General features: G+C 43.1%; 1 protein-coding gene across 9 annotated transcripts in view; it reads right to left on the bottom strand.

Annotated features, from left to right (window-relative positions):
* Positions 1–1078: 1078 nt before the first annotated feature.
* The window catches only part of ADAMTS9 (ADAM metallopeptidase with thrombospondin type 1 motif 9), a 162402-nt gene continuing 143835 nt past the window's right edge, over positions 1079–19645 (bottom strand). For 4 of the 9 annotated variants that reach the window (XM_015102339.4, XM_027958200.3, XM_042236611.2 and 1 more), the window contains 3 exons: positions 15056–15160; positions 4489–4583; positions 1079–2587 (listed from right to left, as the gene is read on the bottom strand). In XM_015102339.4, coding sequence (XP_014957825.2) covers positions 4494–4583; positions 15056–15160 — 195 coding nt within the window. In that variant the 3' untranslated portion in view covers positions 1079–2587; positions 4489–4493. Of the gene's footprint in view, positions 2588–4488; positions 4584–14902; positions 15161–19645 lie in introns of all 9 variants that reach the window. The other 5 variants (XM_042236610.2, XM_060402253.1, XM_060402252.1 and 2 more) reach the window with 2 other exon arrangements.

The raw sequence follows: 19645 nt of genomic DNA, 5'->3' as shown, positions 1-19645 counted from the left end.
TTGGATTCAGAGGGAGAGGGAGAGGGTGGGATGATTTGGGAGAATGGCATTGTAACATGTATACTATCACTTAAGAATTGAATCACCAGTCTATGTCCGACGCAGGATACAGCATGCTTGGGGCTGGTGCACGGTGATGACCCAGAGAGATGTTATGGGGAGGGGAGGTGGGAGGGGGGTTCATGTTTGGGAACGCATGTATACCCGTAGCGGATTCATGTCAATGTATGGCAAAACCAATACAGTATTGTAAAGTAAAATAAAGTAAAAATAAAAATTTTAAAAAAAGACTATCAAAAGAAAAACAATTAGCATCCTAGAGAGACTAAAAAACTGGAGGAAACAGGAGCCTTCTTTGTGCCAAATGACTGAATTAAATGGGTGAGTTTTATTTGGAAAAAAAAAATACACAGTGACCATTATGAATTATGCATCTTGATAGCCTGTATTCTGTCAGTTTTTTCTTAGTGTTGATTTTTGTTCTAGTAGTCAGTTAACTTTTTTGGACTTGAATTTCAAACTCTGGCTCCTTTGATAAACAACTGAAATCTCTACTGTTAAAAAAAAAAATGATGGTAAGTCTATTACCCACTTCATTGGGTGGTTCTGAGAACAAACTAAAACAATCTAGTAAAGGCTCCCGCATACAGGGGTGTTCACTTACTATTAGCTGTTCTTTAGATCTCTTTGGAAAGCTCTCATTTTCCAGGACACCATCAATCTCTAGAATAGCAATATTGTTACATGATATTAACAATTAAGCCCCCAAGTCTCACTTAAATCTTCTGTTCTGTTTGGTCACTGGTTTCCCCATTGTACAGACAAGAGGTTTCTTTGTCTGATTTTCAGAATAACCACTTCAACTAACTGATTTAAGTGGTGAAAAGACAAACCTTGAGACAGTCCCCACTCTTTGTCTGTCTCCAGAATGGCAAATACAATCAATGGGATTAAGAAAGCCTGCATTTCTTCTCAATATGGTAATCTTAAAAACTAGAAAAAATAAAACAAAACAAAACTAGAGGCATGTTCATCCCATCTTGAATCAAGTGTCCGGAAATCACGCGAAACACAAATGTTTGGATGTGGTCATGGTATTTATTCGCAGTATATTTTCACAATGTATTAATATAGGAGAATAACACTTATTCATACATTGAATATAACTTCCTGGAGCACTCTGAAGTTTGTGTGGGTTTGGAGAATACTGACAGGTTTTTCCTAATCTCTTTGGCTTTTCGAAGTGGGAAGGTTTCTCAAATCGAGTGTCTGACAAGGGTGACGACTCTTCTTCCATCAGGCTGGAAGAGCAGAAAGACCATGGCTTTGGCAGTTCCATTTTGGAAAGAAGTAACAAACAGGACTTCCGCAGATGAGTGGATCCAAAGATAAGAAAGACTCAGGCATCTTGTACTCCATAGTTCATTTCACTTCAGAATGCTGATTACTGCAGCAGCCATGGACACTGACAGGGTTTAAGGTTCATGGCTCAAAGGGGCTAAGTCACCAGCCAAAGTTTTTCACGCAAAAGGCAATCCTGATGACTAAGATTCCGTTTCTGGATTTCTCCAGGTGTGCTGGGGAGGCTGAATTTCACCCCACCCCATGCATCCTCTGTCGCAATTGTTGACATAGACACCATTTCAGAGTATCTTGGCAAAACGCTGAGCGGCTCTCATTGGCTCAATGTCACTCTGTAATGAAGCTGCTTGAAGGACCCTCTCTTTAACCAGAGAGATGAAGGCACCATTAACTGAAGCAAAGTACTGATAAGAGTAACAACAAGAACTAAGTCCCATTCTCTTCCCAAGAAGCCATGTCTAAAAACAAGGGTAAACAATTGGTCTTATTTTATCCAAGTGACTCTGTCCATTGAAAGTTGTTCTTCGGCTTCTCCCTTCTATTGAAAGTGTTTACAGTTCTGAGTCCAATGATCACTTAAATACACACAATATTAGCACCAAGGCAGCAATTTTTTTTCCCAGAGATCACATGAAACTGAATAGATACTTAACATAATTAATAGCTGGTACAATCAGTGACATCACTAAATTACCAATTGGCTAATGACACATTCCTAGAAATGCCAACAATATCCTGATACAACTCTCGTAGCACCTTGATGGTAGCTAAGTTGTTTCTTATAAAAAATTACAATTAAAAAAAAGTAACATAAATCATTTACAGATAGAAAGTAAACAATAGTGTACCGTGATAATAAAGGATCACTTTTGTCATAGTACTACATATAATGTAGAGTACGTAAAATGCAGTGGTCTGACTGCAGGGGACGAAATAATGTGAAAGGCAGTCATAATAGAATCATTTTACGTACAAAAATATTACATCACAATAAATAATTTCAAACATAAATATTAAACTTTACATCATTAGGTTATTCCACATTTATATACACACACATATACATATGTATGTGTATATAAGTATATATATATGCATATGTACACACACACACAGGCACACAAATTCTCATACACACACACACACACACACACACAAATTTTAAGGTGGAGGTATTTCATCACTATCCTTCATCCATCCCATAATGGCTTCCTCTTCTGAGCACCTGAAAGCAAATGAACCAACCAGGAAATGTAAATCTTCTGTCTCAAATGACATAAGTCAAGAACAGGTAAGCCAGAAATTTTTGCATATAGAACTTAAAAATAATGCTTGCTACAAGAAACTGGAAATTTCAAGGATATAGAAAGAATAAAATAAAAGCCACCAGCCTGTGATTCCCCCAGCCCAAGATAATGTTCTTCACATACTGGTGTATTTCCTTCTGGTCCTTTGGTACAGACATGTAAATATTATGTGTATGTGCTCATTCAAATGTTACTACTCATAAGATATGTAAAAAGTACACTTTATTAGATATAAAATATACATAATACAAATCAAATGGAGATCCCCTGACTGCACCCTCCTTTATTCCATCTCTTCTCTTCTGAGAAGAGAACTCTTTCTGGTCTTTTGGCAATCATCCCTCTTCCAAATGAGGCTGTCAGTCACCTGACTCTAGGTGGGTACATGATCCCAGTCTCCTGGATGTTGTGACTGGTTCAGAAATGGCCATGTGACAAATCAGAGCCAGAGTTCTTGTGCACAACAGATGTCAGAGGTGAGCATTTACTAAGGGCCATGAAATGTAAAGATGATGTAAGCCTAAAACTGCCAGGGACCATGGTGTGGAGGAGATGCTCTGTCCGAGAATGAAGTCACTCAAGGGGCAAGCATTGCTGATGGATGGAGAAAGAAAGAGCCCTGATGACTCTGAGCCTCAAGGTCCAACCATGCCGGGGGACAGACCACTGCTTAGACATCTCAGTTATTTAAGACAGTAGGTTTGTTTTCCTTTTCCTTTTTTTCCCCTGTTGCTTCTTGCAGTGGAAATATTTCTACCTTAAGTTCATAATTTTTATTATAGATGATTAAATACTGAAACTGATACACAAGTGTCAGCTATATACTCCTTTGGCAGGATCCTGAAGAGCCTAAAAAGGATAATGGGCTGCTGGAAGCTTGAGGGAAGATGTAGGAGGGTCGTGTGAGTTGGCTGAGCTCATCTCTTATCCATGAAAGGCAATGAGATGAGACAAAGAGCGATCAGTTCACGTCTCTGCCCAGCAGAGGGAGGACTTGCCGGCATAATGTAGTCACGACAGGAACTATCAAACTTTTAACAGGGAAACGCTCCTGCACATTTGTTAAAATGCAGATTTTGACTTTGAAGATTTGGAATGAGGCCAGAGACCCTGCATTTCTACTAGGCTCCCATGTGATACAGGTCAGGCTGGTGCTTGGATCCCATCGTGAGTTACAAGTGTGCAGAAGAGTACATTAACTGAGAGCACTGGCTGTGGGCAGGACCCTCCTGGGTTCTGCCAAGGAGATCCGTGGTGAACTTACGCCAGCCGCTCAACTGCTGTGGATCTCAGCGTCCGTCTGTAAAATGAGGGTAACAGCCCCAGACTGTGGCTTCGCTGTGAGGATGCACGGAAATAATGCCCACCCAGCATGGTACCTGACACACAGTCAGGGGTCAACGACTGTTATTAATATTACTCTCGTAATACCCTCAGCAGTATTTCTGGAAGGCTGATCTGAATCTTCTGCATTCGAATTTCCTGCATTAAAATACAGATTCCTAGATCCACCTCCACTCAACACAGCAGGACCTCTAGAGATGGAGCCCAGGGAGCAGCGTTTCTAATAAGCACTGCAGAGGAACCTGGTGCAGGATGCCTGGGGACTGCACGTGCAAGGTGGAGGGCGGAGGGCCGCAGGTGTGTGAGGGCAGGTGAGCAGGAGACACAAGGCTGAAAAGCACTGGGGCAGCTTCCCCTGTCTGGGGGCACGTGACCCACCTACATTTGCTAATCATTAGACTGCTCCAAGAATGAGAGAGAGCCAGAGGGCAAGAGAGAGAGGGCGAGAAAGAGAGAGAGGGACAGAGACACTTACCTTAACTATAAAACTCGAATCTCCAGGCCAGTGCCAGAGGACGGAGCACATTTTCCACAGTAACCACCGCATTTCCCGACGACCCGGGTACCATCCTGCCAAAAAAAAAAAAAAGATGCATCATCTTAGCCCACCTGCTTGGCTACTATGGTTCCGGGGCTTAAACTGGCTTTGGGGGGACTCATTCCTGTATGTACAGCAGGTAGGACTTCTCAAAGTGGGGACCAACATCCTCACCACAGTCTAAAGCAGGGGCTGAGAAACGATGGCCTGTGTGTCCCGTGTTTGTACGGCCAGTATCTTCACAGAGTGCACTTCAGTCTTTTGGCCCTAGTGCTTTCTCACTCTTTGAAATGTCCTTACCTGCACTTCTTCCACACAGACCATTCATGGAGACTAATCTTTAGTCCTTTCACACTCAGAATGGTCTCTCCTCAAACACACAGCTGAAGAGTCTCAGTAGAAATCTATCTACTCATCAAGGACCAAAGGAAACCACTCAAAAGAATCGCTTTGCTTTTAACCTGATTATTGACATAGCTACCAGTGTCAAGAAGAGCGTTTATATTTTTAAATGGTTGGAAAGCAGCAAACCGAGAATACTATTTCTTGATAGGTAGAAAAAACTCAAAATTCAAATTTCAGGGCCCGCCAATAAAGTTCTATCAGAATACAGCCACATCCATTCACTTTCCTCATGTAGTAACTGCTTTCTTGTTACAATAGCAAGCTGAGTAGTTGGTCTCACAACCTCACACTGCTGCTCCGCACACAAGTCATAGTGACACACTGTAACCTGTTTTGAGTGCCAGGCCTATTGCAGTATTATAACATTTCTTATTTTTTTCTATAACCAGTGTATGTCAAAATAAGAAAAGACCAAAAGAGTAGACTTTACTGTACTTTTAAGGTACAGTAGGATGGATACTCTATTGTCACATTTACATGGCAAAGCGCTGCATTCGTCACGCAACGATACCGTGTACGTGCATGCTCAGTCATGTCCAACTCTTTGCAACCGCACGGACTGTAGCCCACTGGGCTTCTCTGTCCACAGGATTTTCCCAGCAAGAATACTGGAGTGGGTTGTCATTTCCTCCTCCAGGGGATCTTCCTGACCCAGGGATCAAACCCGTGCCTCCTGCGTCTCCTACACTGCAGGTGGATTCTTTGCCACTGAGCCAGCGGGGAAGCCCACAGTGACACGAAGTTGTGCTAAAAGAAGACGCTATGCACCGATATCACCACACTTAGCGTGGGCATGGCATTCCCAAGTCCCAGGCAAGCAATGTTCAGGAATTTGGAAAACTTAGAATATCTCATCACAGTGTAATTCTTCACAAAAATAAGAAATCAACGTGAGTAAGGATGAAAGATGAAAAGACGTAAGCACCCAAGTGGCTCGTTTGTTAGCGACACAAGGAAAGCAGTCTACTAGGTGGTGAGTTCATGAAATCCTGTTTAACCGTAACAGCAGAAGACATATGTCCAGAGAAAACCAATTTGTTGAACACTGTTATCCTTTTGGCAAGACCAGTTGCTCAAAAATTTAATGACATTTGGGAGCCACATCAATAAACAATTCAAAAATGAAGCAAATTGGAATGGTTTCCTGTGGTTTTGATGAGAAGATAGATTTTACTGATACTCTTTCAGTTGTTTGAGGAGACCATGCTGAGTTGTGAAGGACCAAATAATTAGTCTCTATGAATGCTCTGTGTGGAAGAAGTATGGGTGACATTATGTCCAAGAGATAGAGGAAATACTAGTCAGAAAAACTGAAGAGGAATCTGCTAAGATGTGTTGACAACTAATAATGGTAAGACCCATGTGTGGAGAAGGAAAAGCTTTATTTGGACCAATTTACAAAGCTGGATCATGGAAAAAGCAAGAGAGTTCCAGAAAAGCATCTATTTCTGCTTTACTGACTATGCCAAAGCCTTTGACTGTGTGGATCACAATAAACTGTGGAAAATTCTGAAAGAGATGGGAATACCAGACCACCTGACCTGCCTCTTGAGAAATCTATATGCAGGTGAGGAAGCAACAGTTAGAACTGGACATGGAAAAACAGACTAGTTCCAAATAGGAAAAGGGATACGTCAAGGCTGTATATTGTCACCCTGCTTATTTAACTTCTATGCAGAGTACATCATGAGAAACACTGGACTGGAAGAAACACAAGCTGGAATCAAGATTGCCAGGAAAAATATCAATAACCTCAGATATGCAGATGACAACCACCCTTATGGCAGAAAGTGAAGAGGAACTTAAAAGCCTGTTGATGAAAGTGAAAGAGGAGAGTGAAAAAGTTGGCTTAAAGCTCAACATTCAGAAAACAAAGATCATGGCATCTGGTCCCATCACTTCATGGGAAATAGATGGGGAAACAGTGGAAACAGTGTCAGACTTTATTTTTTTTTTTTTTGGCTCCAAAATCACTGCAGATGGTGATTGCAGGCATGAAATTAAAAGATGCTTACTCCTTGGAAGGAAAGTTATGACCAACCTAGATAGTATATTCAAAAGCAGAGACATTACTTTGCCAACTAAGGTCCGTCTAGTCAAGGCTATGGTTTTTCCAGTAGTCATGTATGGATGTGAGAATTGGACTATAAAGGAAGCTGCGCACCGAAGAATTGATGGTTTTGAACTGTGGTGTTGGAGAAGACTCTTGAGAGTCCCTTGGACTGCAAGGATATCCAACCAGTCCATCCTAAAGGAGATCAGCCCTAGGATTTCTTTGGAAGGAATGATGCTAAAGATGAAACTCCAGAACTTTGGCCACCTCATGCGAAGAGTTGACTCATTGGAAAAGACTCTGATGCTGAGAGGGATTGGGGGCAGGAGGAAAAGGGACGACAGAAGATGAGATGGCTGGATGGCATCATGGACTCGACGGACGTGAGTCTGAGTGAACTCCAGGAGTTGGTGATGGACAGGGAGGCCTGGCGTGCTGCAATTCATGGGATCGCAAAGAGTCGGACACGACTGAGTGACTGAACTGAACTGAAATGAACTGTGAAAATGTAAGATGTTTAAGGCCTGTGATTATTCACCGTGGAAAATACAAGAACCTATCTAGTGTCATGGAACCCATGGTGTTAATAATGAACTTCTTTTTCTATCACAGACTTAATCTCCATCAGTTTGGGGAATTTGGGGTCAGGACTAGAAGTTGAATACCTTGACTTATCCTAACATACAGCAGTTGGATGACTTAGGAGTGGTAAAGTTTTATCATGAATTTTGAGCTCAGGGACAGGATAAATAATTTTCTGAACGAGAAGAACTGCTCTCAATCACTGTCATTGAACACTTAATGGTTTTGGACATTATCTTTTGCTGCTGACTTGATGTTTCTTAATGAACTGAAGCTAAAATTACAAGGCAAAAACTGCACTTACAGGCGAAAGTTATACTGTGGTAAAGTCATTTCAATAACAACTAACATTGTTTGAATCATAAATCATGTTAAGGTGCTTTGTACACTTCCCAATCTGTCAAATGTTAAAAATGAGAAGCTTTATTGCTATTCCACATACATTTATAGTGGATATACTTCGTGAGTGTGAACTACAGTTTCAGCATCACTTTTTGGACATGAATGTAAGTGCAAAGGAAATTGTCATATTTAAAAATCCATCTAATGAGGTAACTGAGGAGAGCTTCCATTTCACCTTCAAGTACAAGTGATTCATCTGTAATGTAATGATGTGCAGAAAGGCAAATACCAAGTGTAAAATCTAACGGAATTCCACCAACAGCTGCCAAGGCATGAATATGCTCAATTAAAATGATGTGGTTGTAGACGATAGCAGTGTTTGGCAATACCTATCTCTGCAAAAAGACATTCATAAAGATGAAGTGCAGAACGTCTCATTTCAGATCAGCATTAACAAATAAACACTTCGAAGCAATTCTGGTAACAGAGAACACTGATTAAACAAAATGTTATCCTTTCTCCACATTTCATTCATTTCCTTGGTAGATTCTGGATAACAAAAATTTACACTCAATTATTATTCTGTTTTGGATTTAAGCACCAAATTTTTGTGCAAATTTGTTTTCACTCTTGTCATATAAATACATATGTAATATCCATGATTTTCACCTCCTGGATGGCAAAACCTAAAATATTTACTACCTGGTCCTCTACAGAAAAGGTTTGCTGAATCCTGGTCTCTAGCCTTGTACAGTCTTACCTGTCTGGATTTGTCTTGCTCTGTTCTTGCCCTCTGCATTTCTTTGGGTTGTTCCTCTAACATGCCTCTTAACACAGGGCCTTTGCACATGCGGCTCCTCCAGCTGGAACTCTCTGCCCTCTCCCTCTCTGTGTGAACTGGACTCTGTGTGCATTAACCAGCTTTTGTCTGGTAAATTCTTCAGAACTCAGCCCAGAAGCCACTTCCTCTGAGAAATCGTTCTGACAGAGTTACCAGCTGCACAGCACCCTATAAGATGGGGGTAGTTCTTTATGTCTGTCTTCCCCCCCTGGAATGTAAGCCCCATGATGGCAAGGCCAGTGCCTTGTTAGAATACTAGGGTCCCCAGAAATTAGCAGTGGTTGAAACACACATTTGTTGAATGAATCGAAGAAGGCTAAACAAGCACACTCTTCTCTGTGAGATGCAATTCAAATGGTCCTGCTCCTCAGCCCCCTTAATCCTTCCCCATGCTATGAAAAACCCCTTGTTTAACTGTGGCATCATATCCCAGTTTGTAAATTACCATGTCATATGAGCCACCCTCCACCCTTGACTCCTGCATGAGGTTTGGCATCTAAGATGTTTTTCTCGACTGGGACTAATGCTGGTGTGAATCATACTTGTGTGCACATTTCAGGATATCTTTGGGCCATATTTGATTCATATGGCCCAACTATGGAAGTCTTTTGAAAACAATGGATAATCTCATTAAAAAAGAAAAATAGTTGCCAATTTTGAAGAAAAAAAAACATGTAAGTTTCACTCTTTTAAAAATGTGCATGCTTTTGAGTGAGATTAACTTGGAGGGCTTCCCTGATGGCTCAGTGGTAAAGAATGGGCCTGCAACACAGGAGATGTGGGCTGGATTCCTTCGTCAGGAAGATCCTCCGGAGGAGGAAGTGGCAACCCACTCCAGTATTCTTGCCTGAAAAATCCCATGGCCAGAGGAGCCTGGCGGGCTCTACAGTCCAAGGAGTCACAAAGAGTCAAACATGACTGAGTGACCGAGCATGCATGCACAAGAATAAGTCGGAAGACTGAGTTCTATCACCCCACGGGGTCTTGGTTTTAGGGGCCCATGTTAGTCTGGAGCTAGTCTGACATCATCGACTAGATCTGATGCCAGATAAACTGGCTTTCTAGCCAGGAACTTTTCCCCTAGGCTGAAGTATATAGGTCTGGTGGCCTTAAGGATGCTGACATAGTAGAAATGCCTTCTGTCTCATCAAAGCTTTTTTTTCACCCAAACTCTTCCTTCCCCAGCAGCAGAGATCAGATTGCCTCAGACTTGCATCGTACCTTTAAATAACCTCTTTAAACCTCAGTTTTCTGGTGTATCTGTAAAATGGGGATAATACAAATCTCCCCTTATAGGTTTGCTGCAAATGAAAGAAAGCATATAAAGTGCCCAGAATAGCGCCTGGCCTAATGTACGTGCTCAGTTATTAGTGATCATTGTTATAATGGCGCTTTTTAATGTGTGAATTTCCATCACGGCCTGTTCTCATGGAGATAAGGAATAGTCTGGGTAATTATAAAATCGCTGATACTCGCTCGGCAATGTTCACGTTATTTCACTAACTAGGACTCCATCAATGTCATTTAGGTACAGGTTGAACTAACACTTATTTCTAGTACAGAGTAGAAAATATATGTACTGGGAAAATAAATAGCATAAACATGATTGTCATGGAAACAGTGACTATTTCAGACAAAAGGTATGTTTTTCAGCACTTCTGAAGTACCCACTCTTATACAATGAAACATTAACTGTAAATCATTTTTATTTCTCCACTAAAGCAGGTCCTCTAAAAATCTCTTTTCAACAAATATTTTGTTAGCAGAGTTTGAGCTATTGCATATAATTAAAATGAGTGACTCTGTGTTCCGTTAGGAACAGTTTATAGTTCATACTTTTCACTCTTTTCTCTGCTTTCTGCGGTCAGTATGACCAAGGGAGGTTGATTCGTGTAATTCAGGAAAGCCAGCACATCTTTGATTAAAGTGTGCTTATTTACATTTCTTTGGACCTGCTGGGAGTGAAACTGCCCATTAAAAAAACAACAGTATTTGTTTTTTTCCCAAATAAATTCCTAATCACACATACACAAATGTACACACACACAATGTATAAATATCTAACTTCTATGGGATCATACAGAATAAAATGTACATGTATATAAAAGGTAGTTTCGCTCCATTTGTCTGTATTAAATGTATGATTTTTATACTTGGTGGATAATTGAATTTTCACAAATGAATTGTGGGTTAGGACGCAGCTTATAGTAGATAAAAGAGAACTGATTCTTTGCTTGCTACACACACACACACACACACACACACACACACACACACACACATTTATCTCATGCTACTTAAACTCCATTGGTTGTAAATGAACTGAAAGATTAAAAAAAGACAGGAGCTGAGTCCATCTCCCATACAGTAATACAATGTTAATTTTTAATTTGGATTTAGAGCCCTTCCCTCAGAACAACAGTGATGGTTAGGCCTCAGGGCCAGACACCCAGCCCTCAGAAACACAGGCTCCCAGCTCCTCTCAGACCCTGTCCCATCCCCTAGGAACACAGAGCAGCACAGAGACCCAAGGACACCCCTCCCACCTGCTTACAGGAGCCTGCCTTCTTTGTGCCTGGCTCTGAGGGCCATTCTGGAACCACCTCCAGGACGGAAGGCGAGACAGCAGCTCTGAAAATGGGCATCTTTCGGGGGTGGGGGCAGTGCTGGCAGGGGGGACTCTCCCGGATGGGGGCTAAGGATCCTCTCACATCCTGAGTGCACTCGTGAGTTGGGGAAGCACAGAATCTCACTGGCAGAGGAGCTTAGAATGCCAACCTTTTCTCTCCAGTCTTACAGGTGGGCCAAGTTCCCCGCTTTCTGTCTGGCTCACCCACAGAGCAGAAACTTGGTACACTCAAAGCATTTGTCTAGAAGCCCATGCCTGGACCAGGAGGTGTCTCATGTGCCTCAGTCCTGGGTGGGGAAGGGCCCGTGTGGACAAAAGCCACATGGTACGGTGGGTACCAGCCATGTCCAGGCTCAGCCTCTGCTCAGGCTGCAGTCCCAGCCTCCTATCACAAGCAAGCTTGCATCTTTCACCACCGTGACCGATTTTGCAACCTTATGGCAAGCCTTAGGCCTATGAACATGTGATAACATTAACAGCTTATACTTACTGGGCCCCTGCTGCCTGTCCAGTGACATGCAAACAGCTTTATCTCCCCATTTCATTTCTGCTCCACAAGAACCCAACTGGGTAAGACCACCATGATGCCCATTTTATAGATGAAGAAACTGAGGTCCCTGAGAAGTTAGATAACTTGCCACAATGGCAGAGCTGGTAAAAGCATGTCAGGCGATCTGACTTAAGGGCCTGGAGGTTTAACCTCTATAGTCTGTGGCTTCTTTGATTTCAGTGCTCTCCCAAGAATTCAATGAGCGACCTGGAGGAATGAGACTGAATACATGTAAACTGTCCAGTAAACAGAGGTGCTTTCAGTAACAGAGGCTATTTCAATAACAAAAATCCTTGTCACTAAAAAAACCAGAATTCTTCCCACTACTCACATACCGGCAGCCAATAATGAACCTGACACTGACTTATTTTCACCAGGTCTGCTCCTGTTGGTGAGACCATGTACCCATCCTACAAGTGGTTCTGGTAATTCAGTCTTACCCTGAATGACTAGAGCTTTCCTTTAGTTTTTCTTGGGGGAAAAAACATTTTATCACCAAGCAGGTTTAGAAAACGGAGGATTCCATTGTGCTTTTCCTTCTGGTGCTCCCGGCAGAAAAGTGAAAGAAAGTGAAGCCTGAAGATGAGAGGACTGAATCAAAGCAGGCTGTTAGGAGAGTCAACCAGGACTGGCCAGGATCTGTGCAAAACAGAGCAGACCGGCTTCAGCCCCTCAGAAGCAAGACAGTGGTAAGGCAAGGTGGGAGCAGGCTGTGACACAGGCTTTCAAAGTGTGTTGTGTGGAACAATGGTAATTTGGGGAAATTAAGGTCTGACTTTGAAGAAAACGCTCTGTGACTGGTTTAACATAGGTCAGTGGTTTTCAAAACGTGGTCCCAGACCTGAGCATCAGCATCACCTGGGAAATTGTTGGGAATGTACATTTCAGGCCCCTCCCCCGGCTGGCTGTGTTTTAGCAAGTCCTGGCCCATGTTGGAGAACCACTGATTTAGGGAAATGCTGGCTTCATTAGAACCACACAGGTTTCCTTCCTGTACACTTCATTCCAGCTTCCAATACACGCATGGCTAGTTACTGTGACTCTTACAGAAGGAAATAAATATACAATTTTCCCCCAAGTGTCTTAGGCTGTGGAAGCCTATTTTCATGCAGCATCCTTAGAGGATGCTGCTCTGTGGACCACACAGCAGGTCAGGCACACAAAGCCTCGTTTCTGGGGGCTGCTAGGAGCTACAGATTGCTTAGTTCTGGCTCATGGGGATTAATAAGGAGTGCTCGACAGACCCTTGAGACTAATTTTGAGCTGTCTCTCTGAGCTTTCATGGAACACCAAGATTAAAAAAAAAAAAGAATTCTGACAGGCAATTGTGAAACCAATTTCCTTCAGCACAGGCCGAACCTCCCCTGAAGGCTAGGGGAACAATCAGCCCATCTCGGCAGGGCAGTGATCATTGTCTCCACCAGGTGGCGCTCCAGGCTGCAATTATTTTTAGGTTCTGGCTGAACACTGCAATGACCCTAACAAAATTGAAACTAAAGTTTCAACACTTTACATATATGGTTTTCTACATAATCATGGTTTAAGTAGGACCCTGTTTGAGGCCATGCATTTTTTGTCTCTCTTGGTCACTGCAACATAATATACAGTAGAACATAAGAACATAATTTCTAGGCCCACTGTAAAGCACAGCAAGTGCGCTCTTGGTTCTTTCTTTCTTTCAGTACAAGCAAAAAAATTAATGATTAAATTATAAGCAATCAATATAGCTGTTTAGATAAATCAGAATTGAAGGAGTTAATTGACTTTCACAGAGAAAAGTTTTGTTGTTGTTTTTTTTCTCTCAAAGATACAAATTTAACCCTTGAAGCTAAAAAAAAAAAACCCTCTGAGATATTCCTGGAACATTATAATTGATGTTTCTTCTCTTCCTGGGCGGAAGCAGGCTGATTGAGCTGTTTCTTTACATTCAGATTTTGATAGGGTTTAGCAAATAAAAATACTGGATGCTCAGTCAGATGTGAATTTCAGATAAACACATTTTTTTTTAAAGAAAGAGTATGTCCCATACAATGTTTTAGACGTGCTTATAGTAAAAAAGTGAATAAATAAAAATCTTCCTTATTTGAAATTCAAATTTAACTGGGCATCCTGCATTTTGTTGGCAGTATCACCTTGGAGTAGTACCCCACTTTCTAGTCCTCTTCTTCTCTCTCCGTTACTTACTTCTCTGAGGAGACCCTGTGACAGAGGTCACAGCTGTGGCAGGACTGGGGCCGCAGGCCACCCCTTGTAAGTTTCCCGTTTGCCTGTGGGTCAGCTCCTGCCCCTCGTCCTCAGGACTTCTTGGCTGGAAAGGGCAGCGCTTCCTGCCCCACCTTAGACATGAGACACCCCTGGGAATTTCAAATTCTGCCCCTGTCACAGATTCCCTTTGAGTGAATCTGGATGGGGCCCAGCTACATGCATCTTAAACTTTCCCAAGTGACTCTAACATACCCCCAGGCTGAGCAACATACACAGACCAGAGCGGATTCAGAGTGTCCATCTGAGAGCTTGCTCAGCTGTAGGTCTTGCTCAGAAGCTCTGGGGCCCCAGAATCTTCATTGTCAACAAGCTCCCAGGTAATTCGGGTGCTCTGGGGTGATCCACCGTGAACAGCTAGATTTTAGAGCAAGAACAACTGACTTGTAGAGCCTGTGAGTTTTTCTCTCATTCTGCAGAAACCCTCCTGATGAATGACTCCTTTTTCCAGCCCTTTTGTATTATTTCATTTCTTCTGAAACAGACATCACCGTCCCTAAGCTCACGTAGGTTAACTGCATGTTGGTTAATTAATTGCAAGATATCTGAACCACACGCGCCCTTAGAGGCTGCTGAGTGCTTTCGGCTTCCTGGTTAGGCATCCTTCTAATTGCTCCCGTGGTACTGACATTCACATCTCTGGGAAGAATTCATCAGAAGGGTAAGCAAGACTCTGCTCCACTCCACCTGTCCACGCGTCAACCTTCCATTTATGTCCTCAATTTTCTTCCTGACACTTTGTAAAATGGTTTGAGGAAGTTCCTTTAGCACCATAGCCTTAGAGGGAAAAAAAGAGGAGGAGAAAATAGAACTCATCCTCCAAGCCATGGAGACCCTTACCGGGGACTTCTTGATGTCAGAGACAGCGTAATTCCCTTGGGAGATCCATCTGGCAGATTCAGTTAGAGACAAACCGGTTCCGTAAAGGTTGATGCTAAAACGACCCTGGAATAAATGGCCAGTGAACAAGATTTTTAGTCCACGTGACATCCTGAGCAAAGGTCCCACACAATAAAAAGGTAACCTGGAGAAAGATATTAATTCATTATGCTAGCTAACTAATGACTGAGGGTTCTTTGTAGTGGTGGTGGTGGGGGCGGTTCTGAACAAGGCACTTTACATGCATCATCTCATCCATCCTTGCAAGAGCAATCTGAAGGGGATTTTCTTCACAGATGGGGACAGGGAGGCCTGGCGAAGGTGATTAACTTCTCCAGGAGACACTAAAAGCCCAACTCACATTTTCCTAACTTCAAAGTCCTCACTCTCAACCACCGCTATTCTGCGTCCCTAACACAGCAATCCTGATGTTGCTCGCAATTATCAGATTCCTACAGGAACAAAATGCCACAGTGTAATTTTTTTAACAAGATCTCGCTGCCAAAGCTTCCTGGGCTTCAGCTCCCCACCGTGCTGAGCACGCCGAGTCCTAAGCCCAGCGGGGCGAGACTTCAAAGGAGCGGCGCGTTCTCGGGGTTAGCCTGCAGAGGGCGCGCGCGGCCTGCGCTGGACCAAGGTAGGGACCAGCCAAGCTTCCAGGCCCAGGGAACCCACACCTCCCAGCTGCGCTGTGGGACTCTTTTCCAAGCGTGGCCTCGGGTGTTTCCATTTTTATTTCCAAGGAGACAGGGCAGCAGAGAGCCTTTCTTGCCTTCTCCATCTGTCTCTGTGTATTTCTCTCTTGCAAAAATGACTCCACAAAGGCATCTTAAATAGATTCATGAGCAGTTTGGGAGTAAAAAGTGTGCTTTCTGCAAGAACTGCAGACAGTGGGTGAAAGCTTCCTGTCTGAGCCCTAGGATACAGTTTTTTTGTCAAAACGGTCTTAAATACATCAAAGAGAATAGTGAGGTGGAGGGTCACACCTAACCAGACCTAAGTGTAAAGTGGGCTTTTTCATGTGGACAGATGATCTACCCTGTAGGAACCTCAGTTTGTCCATCTGTAAAATGGAAGGTAATAAGAGTGCCTTCCTCAGAGTAGTATAGTGAGGACTAAATGAAATTAGCTGAGGACTGTATGGCTGGTCCCTAACAGATATTCAAAAATATTGGAATTAGTCCTGCATTTTCTTATTGTTTTCTGAGTGCTAGTTTTCTCTCTCCAATACAGCAGTAAGCTTATTGAGGGGTGGGACTTGGCATTGCTTTGCCTATTTATATCAGTTATGGTTTGTAACATATGACGAGGCACTTGATATAGTCTTGCTGTGCTTAGTTGCTCAGTCATGTCCGACTCTTTGCAACCCCATGGACTGTAGCCTGCCAGGCTTCTCTGTCCATGGAATTTTCCAGGCAAGAATGCTGGAGTGGGTTGCCATTCCCTTCTCCAGGGGATCTTCCTGACCCAGGAATCGAAGTCAGGCCTCCCATATTGCAGGCAGATTCTTTACCAGCTGAGCCATCAGAAAACCCTGATATAGTCTTAATAAATATCAATATCACATCCTAGCTCTTCCATGAAGACTTCCAGGATCAGGTGTAACTTGGAGGTTTCCTCTCCATGTTGGTTCCATAAATGCTAAACACTTTATGAACTCTTTAGGGGCCTTAAATCCTACATCTGTACACTGGGAACAAAAAGCGTCCCTATTCACAGAGGTGAAGGGAGGATTTAGTGCAGTCTAATCAGTGGATTTCATCAGAGGACATTTTTCCCCCATGGGAAATCTGGCAACCTCAGGAGACCTTTTGGGGTGCCCTGTCACAGCTGGTGGGTGTGTGAGCCACCAGCAGCTGATGCAGAGAGACCAGAGTTATTACTAAATATCCTACAAGGCACAGCCTAGTCCCCAACAACAGAGAATTATCCAGCCCAAAACATCAGTCATGCTGTGGTCAGGGGGAGGAATTTATCCTAGAATCCTGACACTTCTGCCTTGAGTGCGATCTCAGGCAAACGGCTTGCCCTTCCTGAGGCCACCTGTAAAATGGGTAACAAGACAGAATACAGAAGGTTTGACACACCTAACCCATTACCTGGCAGAGAGTAGGTGACGTTTTACAATATTTTTGGAACTTGTTTTATCACAGTACTACACAGGTGTTAGTGGCTGTCATGTTGAGTGACTTCAATACCCAGGTATCTGTGATTGTGGTCACACCGGATGCTCAAAACCCTCCTTGCCTAGCCTCCTTAGACGTTGGCTTCTGGATGCTGCATTAGCCCACCTGGCCAATTCTTACTTTCCTAACCTCCCTCCCCTGCAGAGGGCATCCACACTGATCACAACGCCCAGACCTCACTATTGACAAGGACACCCTCTTCTTTCCTTCCTTATCCTGTTTCCCATGAAGACTGCCTGAAAAGCCTACATCTCAGAAGACAGACGTGATATGCTTTGACGTCAAAGTCCTTAGAAGGAGCAGACTTCTAGCCCCAGGATGTGTCAGGCTGATCCCCGGGTTCAGTGTCTGAGCACGTAGCTGAGCGGATTACATGCTGGCTAGATCTGCCCTTTCAGAGCAGGTGATAAACTGGTTTTTGTTCTTATTCTCTCCCTGGCCCTTTCAGGGTCAGGGATTTGCATTTTTAGCCAGCATCCTAGTTGATAATTAGCACTCTGAAAGTTGCCTGTCATCAGTGGAGTGTAGACCTACTGTCCTTTCCAGCTCCAGTTCACGATATCTCTGTCCCCACAGGCCTTATCTTCAGGGTCTAAAGGGCATGAGAGTTTTAGCTACTATCTCCTGTTGCTGATTTAAGAGTAAAGGTGATTAAGGCATGCATACACTAGATATTCCAGAAAGGTCAGCAAAAGATGTAGCTTTGACAAAGGGAGGTTTTGTTCTCTGCTGGACAAGGGTGCATGCTGTACAAGTCTTGTCTGAAAACAGGATCAGCCAGACATGTCTGCTGTCATGGATTCGGACTCAGATGTACTGGCATCAAATCTGGCCTCTACCAAGCACTAGCATGGGTTTGGATAAGTTACCTGACCTCTCCACACCTCTCAGCTGCCTCCTCTGGAAAAAGGGAGCATTCTCACAGGATGCTGTGGATGATTAAATGCTACACTGATTTAGAAATGCTGAGCACAGTATCTCAAGTGTAGTGAACACTCAGCAGACACTCATAACACCAGCATCAGTAATAATAACGCCACATGCACTGTGATCAGGATAACAACATACACTCTGGCTGCATCTTGAGTCGAGGGCTCTTGGGGGACCCACCCTTAATGACACATAGATCCTTAAAGCAACAGCAGTAGATGAGGAGGAAAAAGAAGCAGACTGTCAAAAACAGCATCGCTCTGCTTTGATATCTCTGCAGTCACAGATCAGAGGACAAGCAGGGCTCGAGTAGTTTGCATAGTTCTGCTTTCTACAGGCATTTCCCTGGAAAAGTGATTTGAAAAACTCCCACCTTTCATCAGCATAGTTGGTGCTCAATAAACTTCTAAGGAATTGAATTCTAAAAGTATCTGATATGATTTGAAGAACGGACTGGAAAAAATACAAGTTAGCCTCTCACTGGCTTTGCTTTTCTCACTTAGCAACTACATTAGTGTCGGGATTTAGCAAATCAATCAGTTCCTTTGTCTCTGAGTTATTAAAATAATCGAATGCAAATTACCTCTCATTTACTTAAGTTTCCCTAAAGATGCACATATCGAAACAAGAAAATCCTGAGGCATTTGAAAAGGGCAGGGACGGCCAATCTATAAGCTGTTAAATGCAACCCATACGAATGGGGTGTTTGAAGTCATCAAGTGCTCTAAAGAAACCGCACTTCAAAAGTTTTCAATTCCTGGGTAATGGAGAAAAGGCCCCTTTTAACATTCTGTCCTTTGTTTATTTTCTTTCTCCCCTGAGAGCTTCCTTTTCACTTCTCTAAAATGTTTAGCAATACTTTCTAAAGCTTGGGGCTGAGAAAACACATCGTTAAAAGAAAATTCAGATGTGTTTGTCTTTGGATGGTCTCTGGTTGTGTGTAAATGCATCCTGGGGAGGCAGTGGCTGGCACTCTGAGCATCTCCCAGTCCCAATTCCTAGAACCTATGAAGGCTCACAGCAACACGAAGATTTCCAACATGGAGTTAGAGAACAGCTTTATAAAGACCTCATGTAAGCCAGCGAAAAAACCGGGGCCAGGTTCTTTTGTCCAGAATCACCTAATTCATTACGTGTGTCCTGCCCTCTCCTTGCAGAAGCCTCTGGCAAAAACTGATGCCTACTTGGCAAAGTGAGCCAAGGATGATTATAACAGCCTGTTTCAAAAGGCAAGTCAAATGAACAAACCACACCTCTAAGGAGGCAAAAACCTGGGCAACTGTCGAATGGGTAAGACTGCCACTCAGCAGCTCTGCTGGAGACAGAATTCAGGAGACAGCTTTGCACTTCTTGGTCCAGACAATGCACACTTATACAGCGGAAACTGGACTGACAGTTTTTCTGTGTCATGCAATATTCAGAATTTTTAATGTCT

This window comes from Ovis aries, chromosome 19, assembly GCF_016772045.2.
Source record: "Ovis aries strain OAR_USU_Benz2616 breed Rambouillet chromosome 19, ARS-UI_Ramb_v3.0, whole genome shotgun sequence".
In the NCBI taxonomy this organism is placed as follows: Eukaryota; Metazoa; Chordata; class Mammalia; order Artiodactyla; family Bovidae; genus Ovis; species Ovis aries.
This window is presented reverse-complemented; position numbering and strand designations above follow the sequence as displayed.